Source organism: Gastrolobium bilobum, unplaced genomic scaffold (assembly GCF_033153095.1).
Source record: "Gastrolobium bilobum isolate Gb01-03AN ecotype WA unplaced genomic scaffold, APGP_CSIRO_Gbil_v1 utg3226, whole genome shotgun sequence".
NCBI lineage: Eukaryota > Viridiplantae > Streptophyta > Magnoliopsida > Fabales > Fabaceae > Gastrolobium > Gastrolobium bilobum.
In genome coordinates this window covers 74,849-96,323 of record NW_026897987.1, presented here as the reverse complement: position 1 = coordinate 96,323, position 21,475 = coordinate 74,849, and the positions used below count along the sequence as shown (strand labels likewise).

General features: G+C 36.9%; 1 protein-coding gene across 2 annotated transcripts; it reads right to left on the bottom strand.

Annotated features, from left to right (window-relative positions):
• Positions 1 to 3,341: 3,341 nt before the first annotated feature.
• On the bottom strand, positions 3,342 to 16,789 carry LOC133311960 (probable galacturonosyltransferase 6). 2 transcript variants are annotated; one of them, XM_061513092.1, is made up of 9 exons: positions 16,421 to 16,789; positions 16,272 to 16,306; positions 15,870 to 15,911; positions 15,594 to 15,741; positions 15,415 to 15,491; positions 12,119 to 12,438; positions 11,293 to 11,650; positions 4,399 to 4,911; positions 3,342 to 3,899 (listed from the first exon to the last, which is right to left on the bottom strand). In XM_061513092.1, the coding sequence occupies exons 1-9, from the start codon at positions 16,530 to 16,532 to the stop codon at positions 3,624 to 3,626; spliced, it is 1,881 nt and encodes a 626-aa protein (XP_061369076.1). In that variant the 5' UTR covers positions 16,533 to 16,789; the 3' UTR covers positions 3,342 to 3,623. The 2 variants fall into 2 exon arrangements, with proteins under 2 accessions (XP_061369076.1, XP_061369077.1); XM_061513093.1 differs by having other exon boundaries at positions 15,415 to 15,485.
• Between the last annotated feature and the right edge of the window lie 4,686 nt (positions 16,790 to 21,475).

Below are 21,475 nucleotides of genomic sequence, written 5' to 3'. Positions count from 1 at the left end.
TGATCCTTTTAATTAAGAAAATAAAACAACCATAATTGTTTATCAAATCTCTGTCTTTTCTTTTTCAATATGTTTTGGTTAAATTATTATTCATAATCACACAATCAGTGGCTTAAGTAAAGTATAACTGCAATATAAAGAATCGAGCTTACGAGTATACATTTGTAGGAGGAGTTTGAGTAAGTCGCGTGTTGTATTGTTGCCTGATGATAGTTTAGTTTTATAAAATTATTCTCGGTAATCATTCCTTTCTTTTATCTTTAAATTCGGTAATTTACTTTTATCTTTAAATTACGATTACTATTTTATTGAGTTTAATATAAATATTTAAAATATCTTATGTTTCTTTGTAAAATTAATGCTATTATAAGTTTAGCTTTATTTTTTTGTTAAATTATTGAATATTAAATATAATATACACTACATAAATTAAAAGTATTATATAATATCAAAGCGTGTCCTAAACAGTGTTTAAAAATCCGGCACAGTCATCGACCCGGCCGAGGTCAGGGGTCACAGGATCATGCACCCGGAAAGTCACGGGATCACTACGCTGACGTGGTTTTATATATTAAAAAAATATAAATATATATATCTTATATGAAAATATTAAAAAACAAACCAACAATCATCAATTACAATCAAAAGTCAATATTACACAATCTAATTAAAATATCAAGATACCAAAGTACAAAACTCATATTCTAATTGGGTCATTATGCTGACCCGGTTCTGCCTCTTTTGAGAAGATCCGTGACAAAGGAAAATTTAAAGGAAGTAAGAATGAAATTTTGTTTTCCATCGACGATCGTAAGGTTTTCATTTGAATAGATAAAATTCTTACCTTTTCTAGAAGATTAACGGCAACGAGGTGAAAATTGAAAACATCTAGGTCGCTGGGAGAGAAGAGAAAGCATTTTTATTTTTATTTTTTTAATAAAACGATGTTTGTGGAATTTAAAAAAAAAAAAAACATGCAGTGACCCCCTTTGATCCCTCTGACGTGGGAGTCACTGAAATTCGGCCGGATTTTAGGGGTCGATATGCATATAGGATCTAACTTGTGTCCCCAACCCTCAGAGGGGAGGGGTCAGGGTTGACCCGGGTCAATCCGGGGGTGGGGTGGGATTTCAAAACACTGGTCCTAACATGTCAAAATTTAACATTTTTTAGAATTATCGTGTTGGAGTATCGTGTCGTGTCGTGTCGTATCTCGTGTCCCGTATCGGTGCAACACACATTCGCGCATTTCATCTCATTTTAAAAAAATTATCATTATTAATTACTTATTTATTTATTTTCAAACATAAATAATAGAAAAAGATAAAGCTTAAAATATTTTATTATTTTATTGAAATATTTAAATGAATACAAAAAAATTAAATATATTTCATTACTCATTTAAGAATTTAAAGATATCTCGAAAATATAAACTTTTAAACAATTTGATTCTTTAATTATAGTCGTCTTCAAATATTTATTAATTTCTTATTACATAATTATAATTATTTTAAAATATTAATATTATAATTATTATATCTTGTCAAAAATATAAAAAAGTACAAATTAATAGGCATGAAGAATCTAAGTTTAGGAATGAAGTGCTCATCAATATGATGGTATTTAATAATATAAAAACTTAAAATAAACATTTATTTTAATCCTTTATAGATATGCATATCATATAAGTTCAATTTTTTTTTAAATTTTAATGCTATTGCATCTAGATTTTGTTCTTTTTTTTTTATCATTTTACTAGAAGGTAAGTGACTAATATACAAAAATACAAATCGAGGTTTGAAGGCGAGAATATCTCCTTATCCTTTATTTTCATATTCATAAATTCCTCCCAAGACCACATGCTTAAATTAAGAATATAAATCTCTTTCACTTGGACCAATATATGTTAATATTTATGAAGGCATTTTGATAGTCAAGCTTAGTTATAACAGGAAACTATTCTACATATTATCATGATTACTTAGAAGTTATGTTTACTCGTTTCGCCAATACAAAACAATGATAGTGTTGTGGCTTATGCATAGTAGTTTAAGAAAGATAATGGACCTTCTGACCAAAGTTGCAGCCAATCCATGGCTAGATTAATGGAAGTACAGTGATGATTATTTGGAAGACATAACACATTTCCTTCATTAAGTGTTTCCACCATTTACTCATTTTGTTATCAGTTATCATATTCGTCTAAACATGATCCTTCTACTCGTGCAATTTCCACTTCCAGGGCTAGAATTCCATACACTATGTGTTAGAGTAACAGATTAAACAAATAACCAAAATAAGCAAATAAAGAATAAGCGATGTGATAGTTCCAGATAAAGACAGAACTTGGAGCAAATGGAGCAAAATAGACAAGAAATTTGTTAATACAAGAGAAAAGGATTGAACTTGTTTGCAATTTCTACAATACATCAGTTGGGATTTAGAGGAACAATCCAGACTCTTAATCCTCTTGAAGCCCAGAAGTGTAGACAAAATAGAGAGCCCAAGTAAGACTGAAAACACCGAACAGGATCCAACCAAGAAGGTTGTTGCTAAGCCCAAATGGAAACCCTGTTCCTTCAGTGCTCAGTCTATCATCCACCAAAGCCATGGCTGGGCTTGACATGGTTGCAGCATAGGCAGCTGCTACCACCAAGGATGCCCCCATCCCTATGTTTGAGCTGGTTTCCTCCACTGAGGTTTTTCTCTCCATGGAACATCTCACTCTTCCCATCTTAGCCTTTGCTGGCAATCCTATAGAATTTTGTTTGCAATAACTCCAAGATGGTTGTCATTTTTCTTCAGTAACAATTCAGAGTATGGCTAGGCAACTTCTGTCCGGTTTACTTCATACACATTGACAAAGATGTCAAAATTATGATTATTATTGTTGATGCATTGTCACTCTGTGCACCACACATCATGGATAAATTGAAAACCCGTCGTTAGGTATCCATATCGGCAAAAACCCAATAGATTTTCTCCACGTGTTATATAATCTTTTTGATGTCCCATATTTCACTCCTACAATCGAAGCTTCACTCACCCTACCACTATTCTAACCAGTAACAACGAGGGAACTAAATACCAGAATATTATCATTTAGGCCCTGATAGTCGATATTATATTCTTCACGAATAGTAACAGATTATATTATATTTAAGTCATAAAAGAGTCCATTACACGAAATAATACTTGTTTCTCATGCAACGGGAAAAACGAGCACAAGGCATCAATGACACTACAATTCAAATGGCAGCTCATTTTAACAGTAAGTTTATTTCTCAAAGTAAAATATAACCAACTTTCAATCTTTCCGTAATTGGCGTAAATTGATGGCAACGAGCATTGGCACAACCTAATAGAGCACGAGAATGAATTATGTACACAACAACCAATAGCATCTGCAAGCAGCTAAAATGCCTCTGTGAGTCTTATTTCATCTTAAATGTCAATACAAATAAGCTAAGCTTCTAAAAAGATATCTGTGGAAAATTCTGTGTAACTATGAAGGGCTTTACAAGAAGAATTGCCAAGAACAAGAAAGAATGGATTGAAGCAGGCAATTAATGTGCCAGCAAACTAGTCAAACAACAAGTGCCAGGTAAGGTTTAGATTATGGGCTACGCCTGGAGATTGCACCTTTGCAAAATAGGGTGGCCAAACCCCACAAATTTGGACCAATAACCTTTATATCTTCCCATCGCAATATCCAACCAAGGCTTCCTAATTCCATCATAGTGTATGACGGCAGCCCGCTCTATCTCATTTCTATCGACTTCCGAGTCATAACCAAGGCCAAGAATGTGCCACCGTCTGTCCAAAATCATAGTTTTGTTATAGAAGGTGAGCCAGCCTAAAGGCAGACTTCCAATGTTCCACAATGGCCTCTTGGAACCCTGCAATTAATAATCATTGCATCAGAATTTATAGAATTTATATTTGTGCCCCATCTAACTGTAATTTAAACAAGAACTTCGATACATTCCCTCATTAGATTCAATCATCAAAACTAGAAATATGAAGACGTCGCTTTGAACAACAAATCTAAATGTCATGGAGATGTCAAATCTTTGCCTAGTACTAACCTAACACGTAGGTAAAATATCATAATAAGAAGTCATGAACTTCTAGTTTCAGCATTCTAATAATGCAAGAAAACTATTCTCTAGGATTGATCCAATCCAATTTCAAGGGAGCAGATCCCATTAAATGGCGCAATTCAACTCTACATTTCTTTATTAATGCCAAGAGCCAAACTGAAGATCTAAAGAGATTTAAATGTAGGAAAATTTCTTTGGGGAACGGGCCAAGGGAGGGGATAAAAAATAGTCACTCTGAACAAAGGAAAATGAACTAGAAGCGTGTAACAAAATAAAGACATTTCTTTAACCATACCATTTGTAAATATTTGTGATAGACAGCAGTTAAATTATGTCTCCTCCACTGTTGCAAATCAAACAAGTTCATCCCGAATGCCCATGTGCAAGCATTGACATCAAACCTTTTTGCAATGAATGGATCTGAGAAGTTTATGAACATATCCATTCTATGAAACGAAGTTTGACCTTCCTGACAAGTCCCAACTGCTGCATTTACTTTTCCATTCATATTGGCCTTCCATAGTCCACTGAGGTCTTGTTGCACTACCACATCATGATCAAAGAGCAGAATCTTATTTAGAGCAGGGAAGATGTCTGGCAGGTAGAAACGCAGGAAGTTCAATTCAGAAGTATATCTTGGATCACTGGAATTATATTTGTTGGAAGTATTGAACTTGGACAATTCGAAGTTGTCTATGCTCTGTATGTGGATTGTGGTTTTGCCAGGAGGGTTTAATAAGAACCACATTGAGATTGCAGGAAAGTTGAGTGAATTGGTCACTACATGGAAAACAAGTTTCTCCTGTTCCTGCAATTTAAAAGTCATTGTCAAGCTTCCTTGCCATTATATATCACAAATTCTCAAAAAAAAAAAAAAAAAAAAAAAAAAAAAAATACACGCGCTCACACACACACATTTTAACAAAATAACAACCAAGCCTTATCCCACAAGGTGAGGTCAGCAATATGGATCAATTGATGCCATTATCCTACGCTGTATATAAATTAAAAAGAATCAATTGATGCCATTATCCTTATGCTTGATAAGGGACAGGGTTTGATGCAGATAAAGGTGACTGCATTCTTATGGGAAAAAAGACTTATTAGAGGATCTCATGTAGCTTTCCTCTCTCAGTGTATCTGTCGTATTGGGCTACAAGTTAGAAACTTTTATAAAGTGCTGAGAAAACTAATAAGGTAGAAACTGGGAAATCATTGTTTATTCATTAGTTAATGGTGTAAGTGATATTATAAGAAATTGTCATAAATCAATTATCCGGAAAGCTTAAGCTATTGAGATTGTATATCTAATAGAAATAATTTTTCTTGAGCAAAATATATCAATAGTTTTTTAAAAAGCAGTAGAGAAATTGAGAGAGGTGTAGAATGTCTAAAAAGAAGGGAGGTACTGCTAAGGAATTTTGATTCATTAGTGATGTTCCATAATGAAATATCATATATCTTCTAGTGTTTTAACTGGTTCGACTTATTGATTCTGCAGTGCCCAAAGCAGCAAGATAACTCTTTTAAGGTAGTCAGGCTGGAGAGGTAAACTTCAAATTGCACTCAGAATAGCTATAAAAGAAGGGAAATCATTTGGTTATGTTACAGGAAATCAATTGTTCCTTCCACAGATCGATATCTGTGCATCACTTCTTTTTTTATAAAAACTGGTGGGGCCTACTTGTATTGTGAGTGTAGCATAATGCAAGCTTCATCTTGTGACATAATATTCATAAATCCTGTTAGAAATAATATTAATTTATTATTATTAGAATAGTCTAGATTGTGGGCTTGGCCCATTAGGTCATCCCATTAGGTCTTTTAGTCTCTATAAATAGAGAGCCTCCTTGTACAGACTTACACACTTGAATATACAATATATTTCAGATTCAATTTGGTATCAGAGCTCTCGATCTGAGGGCTCTGCTTCCGCATATATATCTTTTCCTTTCTTATTTACTGCCGTGCATCATACCGGCAACCTTTTTCAACCCTCCGAACATTGTTAGACCCTTTTTCGATCTCAGATCGTCATCCTCATTCATTATTTGACCGGAAAACACTGTTCACATCGCCAGAAACACTGTTCCGTCACTGTTCATCACTGTTTCGGCAACCTTTCCGGCGAGAAACCACGCGATCAGGATCCCCTCACGCCGGCGACCATTTCTGTCCAAGACCCGTCCCAAACGGCCGCCGCATGCGCCTCCACGCGCCACCACAGCCGTCTGCGCGTGGGCCTCACGCGCCACCTCTCTCCGGCGCGTGTGCACTGTTCCGGCCACCTATTCCGGCCAAACCAAGGCAGACAGGCTCGCCTTTGCCTCCTCCTTCCAGATCCGGTGCCCGTTCGTTGTGGGTCTCTTCCGTTCGAGGGTTTCCAGTGCAAAAGTCGCTACTTTGTTCCTTTTTCGCGTGACTTTTACAGTTTTTTGGTTGTCTGATCGCTGTTCCTGATGGAAGGAACCAGTAAACATTCTTCCGACATCATTTCAAGTGCTATTCCATCTATCACAACTCTGAAATTGACCGGATTTGCCACTTACAAGACCTGGTCTACCTCCGTTAAGATCTGGTTTACCAGTCAAGGCCATGACAAACATCTCACCACTAAGAAGACTGATATTTCCAAAGATCAGATGACTGAATGGGAGAAAGTTGATGCTCAGCTCCTCAGTATTCTTTGGCAATCCATTGATTCATCTCTTCTCAATATTTTCATTTCCTTTGAGACCTGCTATGATGTGTGGACGGAAGCCAAAAACCTCTACACCAATGATATTCAGCAACTTTATTCCATTGTCTCCCAGATGATGGATTTGCGCAAATCACCCGAAGCTCGTATGAAAGTTTATGTTGGTAAGATTCGTTCTTTGATGCAGGAATTTTTGGCTATGTTACCTCATGCTGCGGATGCTACAGTGTACAGGACGCAAGTGGAGCGTCTTTTTACGATTGTGACTCTCTCTGGTCTCCCTGACGGATTAGAAAGTGTTTGTGAGAACATTCTAACCAGTACTGAGATTCCCAGCATATCCCAGACCTTTCAGCGCCTTCTGAATCTTCAAGATAAGGTGGCCCTCGCACACGTGCCAGCTACTGACTCTACTGCTCTCTTGTCTGATTTTGCTGCTTTAGTCTCTCGTGGTAATTGGAACAATGGTGGACGCGGTCGTGGTCGCGGACAAGGCGGTCACGGGCCCATGACATCATATGGCCCAGGCGGGCGCGGACAGACGATGTCATATGGACAGGGTGGCCGAGGACAAAGGCCTCGGTGTAATTATTGCCAAAATCTGGGCCACATTGAAGAACGTTGTTATAGAAAGTACCCTCACTTGAAGCCACCACATATGAACTTTGCTCAAACAGATGTTGTGCCGCCCTCTACCGGATCAGTGACTATTTCCACTGCAGACTATGAGGCCCTTCTCCAAAAGAGTTCTTCTCAGCCACCTGCTCCAGATACTAGTAATCATGTTGCTTGTTTTTCTCAATCGTCTCTTGGACCCTGGATAATAGACTCAGGTGCTACTGATCATCTTTGTGGTAATAAAGATCTTTTTACTTCCCTTACCTTTTCTAATAATCTTCCCTCTGTTACTCTTGCTGATGGCATCAAGGCTCCTGCTCGTGGCATTGGGCAAGCCAAACCAACTCCCTTCTTAACTTTAACCTCTGTTTATTACATCCCTGGCATTCCTTTTAATTTAATTTCTGTTAGTCAATTGACCCATTCTCTTTCTTGCTCTATCACCTTTTCTAAATAGTCTTTTTCTATGCAGGATTCGGGTACGGGGAAGACGATTGGAGCGGGCGGTGAGTCACGAGGTCTCTACTATCTGCATGCACCCTCTGCTCCAGTTGCATGCTCTCTCACAGAGTCTCCTGAGCTTCTCCATAGCCGTCTGGGTCATCCAAGTCTCTCGAAGCTTCAGCATATGGTTCCTTTTTTGTCAGGTCTTAAGTCTTTGAATTGTCAGTCTTGTCAGCAGGGAAAGCATACTCGCTCTTCCTTTGCTAGTAGAGTCAATAAGAGAGCTGCTGCTCCCTTTTCTATTGTTCATTCTGATATTTGGGGTCCGAGTCGGACTATGTCAGTTTTGGGTTTTCAGTATTTTGTAACCTTTATTGATGATTTCTCCCGTTGTACTTGGGTTTATTTAATGAAAAATCGTTCTGAGTTATTTTCAATTTATCAAAAGTTTTGTGCAGAAATAAAAACTCAATTTGGTGCTTCTATTCAAATCTTGCGCAGTGATAATGCAAAAGAGTATGTGTCTCTTGAATTTTTTAAATTTCTGGATACACATGGGACGATACACCAGACTACCTGTCCCCACACTCCACAACAAAATGGAGTCGCTGAACGTAAAAATAGACATCTAGTTGAAACTGCACGTACTCTTCTCATTCATATGAACGTCTCACTCCGTTTTTGGGCAGATGCTATTATCACCTCATGTTTCCTTATCAACCGCATGCCCTCTTCTGTGCTAAATAATGATGTTCCCCACAGTATTTTGTTTTCCGGAGCACCTTCTTATCCTCTGCCTTTACATATTTTTGGCTGTACTTGTTTTGTTCATGATCTTACTCCAGGTAAAGACAAGTTGACATCCAAGGCCTTCAAATGTATTTTCCTTGGGTATACACGTTTTCAAAAAGGGTATCGTTGCTATTCTCCCGATCTCAAGCCTTATATCGTTTCTGCTGATGTCACTTTCTTTGATCAGCAGCCTTTTTACTCTACTCCGTCTCCAGTGTCACAGGTTGATCAGGTCCTTCCTGTTCCTTTTCTTGACTTGTCTTTACCAGCTGCAGGTGACCCTATTCCAGAGGAGCAACCAATTACCTCCATACCTGCAGATCGCCTTTTCCCGTCGGCTCTTCTCCTTCGGATCCTCCATCAGAGACTCCTCCCATTGCCCTTCGGAAAGGTATTCGATCCACTCGAAATCCTCATCCCCTTTATTCTTTCTTGAGTTATGACAGACTTTCTTCACAACATTTTACTTTTGTTTCTAGTCTCTCTTCTGTTTCCATCCCTAAAACCACAGGTGAAGCACTATCTCATCCAGGGTGGCGCCAGGCGATGCTTGATGAAATGCAGGCACTTCACTCCAATGGCACTTGGGATCTTGTTCGTGCTCCTCCCGGGAAGTCTGTTGTTGGTTGTCAATGGGTGTTCACAGTTAAAGTTGGTCCTGATGGCACTGTTGATCGCCTTAAAGCTCGCTTAGTGGCCAAGGGATACACACAGATCTTTGGTCTTGATTATGGGGATACCTTTTCTCCTGTTGCTAAGATGGCTTCTGTTCGCCTGTTGCTTGCCCTTGCCGCCATTCATCACTGGCCCCTTCTCCAACTTGATATTAAGAATGCTTTTCTACATGGTGACTTGCAGGAGGAAGTTTATATGGAGCAACCACCAGGTTTTGTTGCTCAGGGGGAGAGTTCTGGAATGATATGTAAACTTCGGAAATTTTTATATGGCCTGAAGCAATCTCCTCGGGCCTGGTTTAGCCGCTTTAGTTCAGTTGTTGAATCCTTTGGCTTAATCAGAAGCAAAGCCGATCATTCTGTCTTTTACCGGCATAGCTCTTCTGGCCAGTGCGTTTATCTCCTGGTCTATGTTGATGACATTATCATTACAGGCAGTGATCAGACCGGGATTAATCAGTTGAAAGAGCATTTATTCAATCAATTTCAGACCAAAGATCTTGGCAGACTTCGATATTTCTTGGGGATCGAAGTTGCACAGTCTAGGCGGGGCATTTCCATCTGTCAGAGGAAGTATGCACTGGATATCCTAGATGAGACTGGCATGTTAGGCTGTAAACCCATTGATACACCTATGGACCCCAATGTTAAGTTATTACCAGGACAGGGGGAGCCACTGCCAGATCCTAGTCGCTACTGCCGACTAGTTGGAAAATTGAATTATCTTACTGTGACAAGGCCAGATATCTCCTTCGTAGTGAGTGTTGCAAGTCAATTTCTTGATTCTCCCTGTGACTCCCATTGGGATGCAGTTATTAGAATTCTCCGATATATTAAAAAGGCGCCAGGAAGAGGTTTATTATATACAAATAAAGAGAGTTCAGAGATCTCTAGTTATTCAGATGCTGATTGGGCAGGTTCTCCTTCAGATAGACGATCCACCTCAGGGTATTGTTTTCTCTTCGGAGGAAATTTGATCTCTTGGAAGAGTAAGAAGCAAACTGTGGTCGCCAGATCCAGTGCGGAGGCAGAATATCGGGCAATGGCAAATGCAACCTGTGAGCTCATCTGGCTGAGACAATTGCTGAAGGAACTCCATCTCTGTGAACAAAGGCCTATGAAGCTCATTTGTGACAACCAAGCCACTTTGCATATATCCTCTAACCCAGTCTTTCATGAGAGGACCAAGCATATAAAAATCGACTGTCATTTTGTTAGAGAAAAGATCCAGTCAAGGGAGATCGAGACAACATTTGTCAATTCCAATGATCAACTTGCGGATGTATTCACTAAAGCTCTTAGAGGTCCCCGAATAGATCATATTTGTAACAAGCTGGGAGCTTTTGATATATACGCACCAGCTTGAGGGGGAGTGTTAGAAATAATATTAATTTATTATTATTAGAATAGTCTAGAATAGTTTAGATTGTGGGCTTGGCCCATTAGATCATCCCATTAGGTCTTTTAGTCTCTATAAATAGAGAGCCTCCTTATACAGACTTACACACTTGAATATACAATATATTTCAGATTCAATTAATCCAATAAAAGAAATGCCAAGTAAAATGAATCTAGGTTCAAGGAAGGATAAGAATGAGATGGAGTTGGTGTCAGAATCATGCATTCTTACCACCTGGTCCTATAATCACCCACTCCAAAGGCAAAGAATATAATGAAGAAAATCCTCAAGCATAAACAATTATTATGTAGTACACATGTACTGCAATAAGTGTAGACAAGCCCTTTTGGCTGATATGGACGAGACTTGAGGGGCATCTCCAGTCCAAAGTAACCACTAATGGACTAACTTGAAAATAACTTGACAGCTAAACTTATTAATATTGAATTTCCTAGTATCTTTTTCTCTGTCAGCAGTTGCATCAGGGTTTGACATTAGCCAAAAATAAAAGCAAAGAACAACTGAGTTAAAGGAAAAATAAAAATAAAAAGCCAATCCATTTACCTTGGCATTAGATACAGTGGAGTTAACAACCACTGCACATGCCAGAACATTGTCAGAGAAGACAGCATAATGATGAAGTTTTGGATCATGAATCTTATTTTCATTTGGGAGCTTCCTATCCTCAGGTCTCAGGGCAAAGTAATCAGCAGTTAGCCGCATAGAAAGACAGTGAAGACCTTTCGGGGTGGTCCTTGCAGCAAGATGAACAAGAAATGTTGTTTGGTCTCGCTGAGAACGAACTTGCTGTTCAGCATTATGATTCATTGTACGGAGCTTAGCAGCCATAGCAGTGCAGTCTGGGAAAGCACGACTGGCTTTAGAGAGTGAAGCCTCCATTTGTCTCATTTTCTGCAAAGCACTGTGAACTTCACTTGTTTTCAGATAGAAAAACATTCATTTTCTTCTAACAGTTCATATCACATCAAATTTCTACATGAATGATTTTCTCCATCATTATTTTGTACTGAAAGACATGCAGCTGCCATATTTTCACAGATTGGAATTTGAATTTTTGAGAAAAACTTATGTTTTGGTCTCTGAAAAACATGTTTCTTAAAATGATCCCTCCACTTCTAATTTTCTCTTCTGAAGCCTTGTACAATGTACATTTAATTTGCTTCAATCAGTGCAAAGGATTGGAATGACCAAATAGAAGCAAATTGAAACAAACAGGGAATCAATTAAGCAAATTAGCAGTACATGAAAAAATGGTATATCTTTCAAAGCTTCAGTTTCCTCTTGAAACTTGTGCATTGTATTTAGTAAATAATGGTAAAAATAATTGCTGAACAAAATGCATGTTGTAGAATTACAAAGAAAATTTTACCTCCTTGTCAGATCTGAATCCTTGGTAGCTTCTCCAACTGCATGTTCCATCTCTTTAATTCTCAGCTTCAACTCCTTCACCAAGTGGGAGTTGCTGTTTGGTGGAGCAAAGCCCAAGTATGCTCTGGCTCTAATAATTTGATCCTTAATCTCCTCAACCTTCTGAATTGTCACTCTCCGAGACTGAGAGCGTGAAATCTGATGATGATGGGTTGCTGTTCGAACAGATTGCTTATCTGTCACTTTAATATTCTCATCTATCATTCTTTGAGAGTGAGTGAGTATATTCTGATTGTTGGTTACTGTTTTATTAAATTTCCCCTGCAAATAAAAACAAATTCAAAAATTAATATAAGATTGCAAAGAGAAATTTCTATGTGATCTAATTTGCATTCACACTTTGATTGAATACATATAGGTATATAAGAAATATAAAGTTCCCCACCATGGATGACTGCTATTTCTTTGTATTTGTAATTCATTTGCATCCCCAGTGAAGATATACAATCCAGTTAAAAGCATGGAGATGCCAAAAAATAATGAAGACAATCATATTCTTCAGTTCAGAAATGGAACAGGAAAATAGCATGTATAATAAAAAAATTACTTAAAACTACTTTCCTGATCCATTTTAAATAACTCCAATAGCACATCAGCTCACATTTGGACATGGATATTGAAGCCAAAAGCAACAATAAGATCTTGCTATCAACAATAACAAAATTACATGGGGCAAATTATAAAATGTGAACCCTTCATAAAATGCACCCGAAAACTTCCAATCCTTTGCATAAATCATAAATTTCAAGGTAGGTACATAGTAATCCTCATGAGTAACTAATTTGTCAAAGTCATTCAAACATTCCCATGTAGCTAGGCATTAGGCATGGATGGAATCAACCACTAGGGATGAATTGACACTTGATAGTGTTCAAGCAAAATGGGGAGCATTCACACATCTGATGCTTAAGTTGATTGTCCAACTAAAATTTCATATAGGAACCAAAACCAACGAGGCACTGATACAATCTTTTCCAAAAAAAAATTGCGTGTCAGACACCGACACGTTCCGACACGCAGTCAATATTTCTGGACACGTTGACCATTCCTACACGCAATTTTGACCGTGTCGGACACGGTCAAGGGACAAAAATGTAAATTTTTTTATATTTTTATAAAATTGAAATAATCTAACAAAAAAACAGACAAATAAGGTAGTAAGGGCCGCCGAGCATGGTGAAGAGGTCATGTGTGGCAGCGGAGAGGATGCCACGGAGGGAGAGGTTGATGTCGCAGCCGTTGGGGAGGAGGCAGTTGTGGAGGAAGAGGCGGAGCATGGCGTCAGCGGTGGTTGGGCTCGAGATCTGCTTGTTTGTGATAGTGTCTTGGATGATGATGTTGAACTGTGGACACATGTCCTTGTACTAATTGTAACATCCCAAGCGCTGACGAGGACGAGGAGTGATCGCCAGTGCGAAAGGGCATGGACAAGGAGCGGCTCCTGACAGGCTTCCAGCGGGGGGTTACATGAACGAATGAATCGAATCGACACCTGAAAGAGAGGGATTCCAAAGACTGAGCGGTATGAGACTGCTCAGTTTGGGATAACTTATAAGAATTAATTGGTACTACCTATACTAACAAGATGCATCTGCTTTTCGGTAGCCCGGAACGGAAGAACTCCATATCCGGGAAAAGCCATCTTTTTATCAACAATGTCTTGAATCGGAGTTTGAAGAAGGGGAAGGAGTCCTCGACCCGTGCTTGATTTGGAGCAAATCTGGGATGGGTGACCTTCTGAGAAGTTTTCCCGGAAAGTGTGCGAGTGAGGAAAAAGCACACTGAAAAGTCTCGTGTTAGTATGTGGGGATAGTTGTTGATTCTTGAAGCGGCCGGGCGTTACAAGTGGTATCAGAGCAGGGCCTCTCTTCCAGTACGGTGTGGTTCGAGGACGAACCAGGTGGAAGCTGGTGGGCATGTAACATCCCAAGCGCTGACGAGGACGGGGAGTGATCGCCGGTGCGAAAGGGCATGGACAAGAAGCGGCTCCTGACAGGCTTCCAGCGGGGGTTACATGAACGAATGAATCGAATCGACACCCGTAAGAGAGGGATTCCAAAGACTGTGCAGGTATGAGACTGCACAGTTTGGGATAGCTTATAAGAATTAATTGGTACTACCTATACTAACAAGATGCATATGCTTTTCGGTAGCCCGAAACGGAAGAACTCCATAGTTAAGCGTGCTTGACTTGAGAGCAAATCTGGGATAGGTGACCTTCTGGGAAGTTTTCCCGGGAAGTCTGCGAGTGAGGAAAAAGCACACTGAAAAGTCTCGTTTTAGTATGTGAGGATAGTCGTTGATTCTTGAAGTGGCCGGGCGTTATACTAATCTAAGGTGAGTTTTGCATATGATGTTTTAAAGAAGAACAATGAGAATGCTGCGAATAAGAACATGTTGGAGGAGGATGCCATTGTTTGTTTTGGGCGAAGATTGAAGAAGAGAGTGTGAAAAGAAATGGAAGTAAAAAATGAGAAAGAGAGAAGGACTAACTAGATGGAAGAGAGAGAGTGATGAACACGCGTAGCATAAATCACAGGATGCGTGATGGAGTGGGGACACACACCTCTATAGGCTGGCAGACATCATTACTCAAAATGGATTTATTTTTTAGCTGACAAATGAAATTCTAAATAAAAAATATTAGGAAATATTAAATTACAAAGTATTATTAACAGAAATGATTTTTAATATATATATCAAAATATTATTTAATATCAAAACGTGTCCCAATGTATCGAAATATGGCATTTTTTAAAATTAACGTATCGGAGCGTCGTGTCATATCGTGTCCCGTGTCGGTGTCTGTCAGTGCAACATAGACCAAAACTGAGGCATGCTTTTAGATAACTTTAAATCCACATTATAAGTTCAGCAAGTGATAAAGCAATCTCTACATAGTGAAATACAGAGAAGAACAGTTAAGTAAACCTGTATTCTCAAATTTAGATTGGCAAAAAGAAAGTAGATAATAAGTGCACTCTTTAAGAGGTCGAACAAAATGTGCAAAATATCCAAGTTTATGATATTTCTTGTCAGAACAGCATTTACATTAGGTCAGAGAAGTTTCTATCTTAAAATTAAAACCTCAAGCACAAAGCTGATATATCATAAAAGTTGTTTTTTATGTCAATTTGGTTCATTTAGTAAAAAAAAAAAAAATCTTGTAAAACAAAAAATAGACACCATGCGTCCTTCAATTTTTAATGGCAGTAATTCAAAGGAATTAGTAAAAACCTTATCTCCATCCATGGAGGATAATCCTTTCTGTTGAGCTTCCTGGTCTTGTATTTTGTCATGGTCGAATTCTGAAACTTGATAACAATGAAAACTTCAGTCAGCAACAAACATTGTTGAGTACTTGAGTAGCATTATGTAAATCCAAAAAATTAAGAAGTGCACCTACAGATACCAACCATTTCTTTCCAAAAGGTTATTTCTGTACCCCTCAATTCTAGATTCCTCGGAATCATTAATCTTTTCCGAACTATAACTATTCGATGAACCAAAATCTTTTTCTTCATAAACAACTTGCTTTGGCTCTTCTAATTCTTCAGCACCTTCCTGAATTGCCCAAAAAAAAGGTCCAAAGACAAGCAAAACTTAAATATCTTTATTCTCCAATTCACCGTGGGGAAAAGAAGAAAGACTTGACACATGATAGCAAAAATTCTAATCAAATCTTCCACTACCTGTTCTATAGCATTTAACCTCAAAGGATCTGTCCTGTATGTCTGCAACAAACAAATAACGATCAATTCAATTTCTATAGCAGAGAGTATCACAAGCTGCACAAGTTCATTAACAGCTGAAGAAGCACGAAAAAAAAAACGAAAAATGTCTTCAAGTTAAAATAATTAAATATGAAATATCAGACTATCGATGATTAAAATCCTAGAAAGCAAAAGAAATTCCAGTGAGCTGTCGGTCGGCAAACTTTTCAACTCGCAGACACTACAACAGGATGAATCAAAATTTAATTTAATGAAAAAGAAAAGAAAATTATTCACTATATTTCCTCTCACTGATATCCTTTCCCTGAAACTAAACAGGTTGAGCTATATAAGCAATTGAACTAGAAGCAAGAGTCTTACATGACTCGATAAATCATCGAGAAACTCTCTTCGTCCTGAAACGGAATTTAACAGAAACGCACAAAGTCAAATAAAAAAGAGATAACAAAACGGAAAGAGAGCACTCGGAACAATGCGAACTCGAGTATGCACATGGAACGAGTTTTTACCATCGGGAGTGAGAACTTTAAGCCTGCGAGAGACGAAAACGAGAGGAGCAACGACGGAGAGAGAGAGCAGGCAGAGGATCAGAGTCCTCTGCCACCGTTGAGATTGCTTCATCGATGTCAGTCACCGGTTGACAACGGAAGAAGCGTTGCTCGCTGTCGCTCTGCGATTCCGAATCGTTCTCGAGAAGCACATTTCACGGATTCAGATCACAGAGAATTCGATGCCTCGAAACAAAAGTAACGAACAATCACGGAGCCTAGGGTTTCAGTTATTCGCTTTTGCGCTTTTTGGAGAGAGAGAGATACAGTAAGCAGCTCCTTCCATGTTCGCCCCCTCAGAGAAAGAAATACCTTGTTTAATTTTTTCTCTCTCTCTCTTCCTTTTTTTTTATTTTACTTTTATTTTTGTCTTCGTGTTATATAGTTTTGGGGGTTGCCTCGAGATTTGTGCATCAGGAATGATAGAAACGGTAGGTACTTAACATTCATCATGGATGACAAGGATGACAGATACGCGTTGATGTGATGGTCATACTCATCACTGCTTACACTTATTCTCACACCATTAATACCAAATTACCAATCACTTTGAATTTTGATGGCTTTGTTTTTTTTATTTAGCACCAATCACGGTTCATGGGGGAGCACAAATAGCACAAGATTGAAGATTATTATTGGATTGGATTTATTAAAGAGTGGTTAAAAGTAAAAAAAAAAAAAAAAGGTTAAAAATAACATTAAACAAAAATAATGCTTTAGACCATCATAGACCTGTGATCCATAGCGATGTCTTCTCCATAGAGATATGCTGCCATACTCATCCAAGATATAATTGACCGATTGGATATTCTTGATCATATTGCATCACTCAAATAATATATTTATTTTATTGAAATCACCAAATTATTTATGTTCAATTTAAATAATTAAAATATTTAATAAAGAATATTAAAATATCTATAATTAATACTTATTAAAAAACTCTTATTGATTTGGTTGTTCTGCATCTTGTATGCTCAAATATGGGTCATAAATTTGTTAAGCTTCTTGTTACCAGTACATTCCATTTTGCGCCTGTGATGCGCCAATCAAGTTAAAATGGTTAACCTACCTAAGAAAAAGGTATCAACTTCATGAGAATCCCTTGCCTTTGCTTGCCTCGGTTGTGGATATTAAAATCAAACCTAACTTCGAGTACGTGGTTTTTTGAGTGAATGTTAAGATTCCAAACAATGATAATAAATGCTACTAATTTTCTAGTAATAAATTGTGTTGGGTTTTTGTATACTCAAGCAAAAATAAGAATATTACTTAAAATAAATAATCCATCCGGTTTAAATATATATCTAGTTACAAATGTAACCAAGTTTTGCTTTATTTCATTTTATTTAAGGGTGCATTTTTTCTACGGTCAATGTAGATAACTTATCTACATTGAGCACAAAACGACGTCGTTTTAAATCGGAAATCAATGTATTTTTGTAATTATAATTTATTTCAAGGTTATAATAGTCTTTTTTATTATAATTTTTTAATTTTTCAATCTAAAACGACGTCGGTTTGGGAGTGAATGTAGATAACTTATCTACATTCACTGTAGAAATATTAAAGCCTTTATTTAATATACAAAATAGTTAAAACAAATCTGTAATAATAATTTGACCGAGAAAAATTATTTTCTGTCTCTTCAGGTTTATTAATATCAAAGTTTAATTTTTGTCGTGAATTCCTTCTTATCATGTAAGATTGATCTCAAAGCGTAGCAACAGATTTATCATAAAAGGTACAAAAAAATTAGTATTAAGTATTATTTTATTTTTTGAGATAAATAATAAATTGATAAGTAAATAGGTATGTAGTCATTTGAAATTTAAAACTTTTATTTTGTAGTTTAAAAAATACATAAAGAAGAATTAGCATATACATTAATGCGGATAAATTACGCGAATAAAATCATTTTTATTTAATAATAATAATATTAACTAGTCCCGAATAAGGACAAGAATGAAATAAGCATGGTTTTGTTGGGCATCCATTTTTGGGGGGCTTGATAGGGTTGTCTTAAAATAAATCGAGGCAAACGCTTATGCACCATGACAAATGGCAATTTATGGTGTTGCTACATTTCACTTTCACCCTACACATTAATCCCGTCGCAAAAATATATTTATGTGCCTGCCATAAAAAAGAGCCAGGTCTAGTAATTACAACCATGAACTCTACCATACCAAATCATTATTCCCCCAATTACTGTGTGTGCTATTTTATCATTTTCAGTAGCAGGTTGGTCGGTTTCAGATTTATTTGTTCCTCCTTGCCAATGGGACATTGACACTTACGTTTTTAAGATTATGCTTGCACTGAAATTACATTTGACAAGATGCATTGAGTTCGATTGATCATACATGTCTTCAATTTTTTTCGTAGGTTTAAGAGATGGGAAAGAGAATCCACAATCCATATCACAGAACACCGCCAGCTGTATCGCGTGCACTCTACAGAACTGGGACAAGAATATAGTAATGTGGAAACATATTTTATATTCAGTGAAGCTATTGTGGAAAAAAAAGTACATTTCATAAATTATCAATTTGGCTTGTTTTGGTACTATAAATTTACTTACGTAAATATTAATAAGAATATATAATATATTATAATTCAAATTATTATGTGAAAATTTTTGTCATGTATAATTTATATAATGATTTGAATTATGTTGAAAAGTATAAATTTTTCATTTTAAACAAGTTCTTAAAAAAATTTAAATGATATGTGTCATGGGCCAAGTAGGACTTGATTCATGGTGTAATCTAATTAATTTAAATATTAAATTAATAAAATTAATTTAATTTTGAATTTAAAATTTGAATTTAAATATACTCATGAAATTAGATTTGATGACAATAGAGAAAATTAAGAAAATTAATTAATTAGATTGATTGGCAAAAATTAGGGAAACCAATCAATTTGATTGATTGGATAAAAAAAAGTAAATTATCTAATATGATTAAAAATGATGGGGCGCTAATCAAGGAATTGATTAGCCATTATATTTAATTTCTCTTTTTTCTTATTTAAATGAGATATTTTTCTTATTTTGCTCCATCCAAAATCTTAGCCAAAAATTACTCACTACTGTCGCGGCCCCTCCCTCTCTTGAACAAACCCTAGTCGCCACTCTCCTTTGACTCTTCTCTTGAGTTTTAGCAACCTCTCTTAAAGGATCTTGAATGTTGAAAAATTGTTCTTCTATCATCATGTGTCTCATCTGATTATTCACACTCTTCAGTATATCTCCCTCACAATATCTCTTTCATCTTCTTTTCTGTCATCTGAATTGCAACTTCCTCCAAAATTAAAATTGCATCTTCAACTTCTGGCTCAAAACAAGCAAGATTGGAAGAAAACGTCAGTTGTGTAGGAAACGACAATCGAAAAACCCACATAATTCAAGTAATTCTAGTCTTTTACAAACAACATTTCACTCAACAATTTGGCATTATTTGCTTTTTCCTTCAACGAAACTATTTCATTTAAATTTTATACTCTACAATGAAAAAATTTATATCTCTGTACTCATAAAATATTGTTTCTCTTTAAACAATTATTTCACATATGTCTAATACCCAATACCAATTTCAACTATAATAAGAAATTAAAAAGGTTTGTTGGTATTGGTCTTGGATCATGTTCATTGTATGAGCTTGTTGGTTATTGGAGCTTGTTTCTAGAGCTATGGATACGTTGTTCACATTATTCAGTTTGTAACCGGGTGGAAAGCCATAGAGGAGATAACAGATGAAAATATGGTATCAATCTGTTGGTTTGTTCCATTGATTGGTTGCCTTTAAATAGGCTTAAATAAAATACAAATAATCAGCAAACTATAAAACAAAACTAACTATCCTAGGAGCCTAAATGCTGTACGTACAATCTGCTAAAAGCATCGAATAAGATGCTAACAATACTAACAAATATGATAACTATCCTAGGAGCCTAAAAGTTGTACGTACAATCTGCTAACAACATCGAATAAGATGCTAACAATACTAACAAATATGATAACAAGCTAACAATAAGGAAACTACTAGGATTACACGGAAACAGAATATATTTACATGCTAACTGCATATATTCTTTCAACTCTCCCCCTCAAGTTGGAGCATGTAAGAATGAAATGCCTAACTTGGGAAGGAATGCAAGAAATACAAATTGTCCCAATGCCTTGGTGAAAAGATCTGCCAGCTGAGCGGAATAGCGAACATGTGAAGTAGCAATGGTGTTCGCCTGAATATGTTCTCGAACAAAATGGCAGTCCAGTTCAATATGTTTTGTCCGCTCATGAAAAACGGGGTTAGCAGCAATATGAAGAGCTGTTGTATTATCACAGAATAACTGCATGGGTATTATATGATTTACACCAAGAGACGCAAGGAATCCTTTTAACCAAATTAACTCTGTTGTAGCGGCTGCCATGGCTCTATATTCAGCTTCAGCAGAAGATCGTGCAACGGTGACCTGCTTCTTTGTTCTCCATGAAATAGGTGATGTGCCCAACATAACAAAATATCCAGTAACAGATCTTCTTGTAAGAGGACAAGAAGCCTAATCGGAATCACAATACGCATGAATTTGGAGATCACATGCACTTTTTAATAGAAGACCTTGACCAGGATTTTGTTTCACATACCTTAACACACATAGGACCGCATCGTAGTGAACTTGCTTTGGATGCTGCATAAATTGAGAGAGGACATGTATACCATAACTCAAATCTGGTCTTGTAATATTTAAATAAATCAATTTTCCAATCAATCTTCTATATCTCTCTGGATTTTCGATGTCTGGGCCATCAGCAAGTCCAAGTCTATGATTTTGTTCAATAAGAGATACATCTGGTTTGCTTCCACTAAGACCTGCTTCATGTAAAATATCAAGAGCATATTTTCGCTGACACAAAAATATTCCTTCTTTGTTACGGGCTATCTCAATCCCAAGAAAGTATTTCAGCTTGCCCAAATCCTTGATTTTAAAACACTTGTTTAAATACTCCTT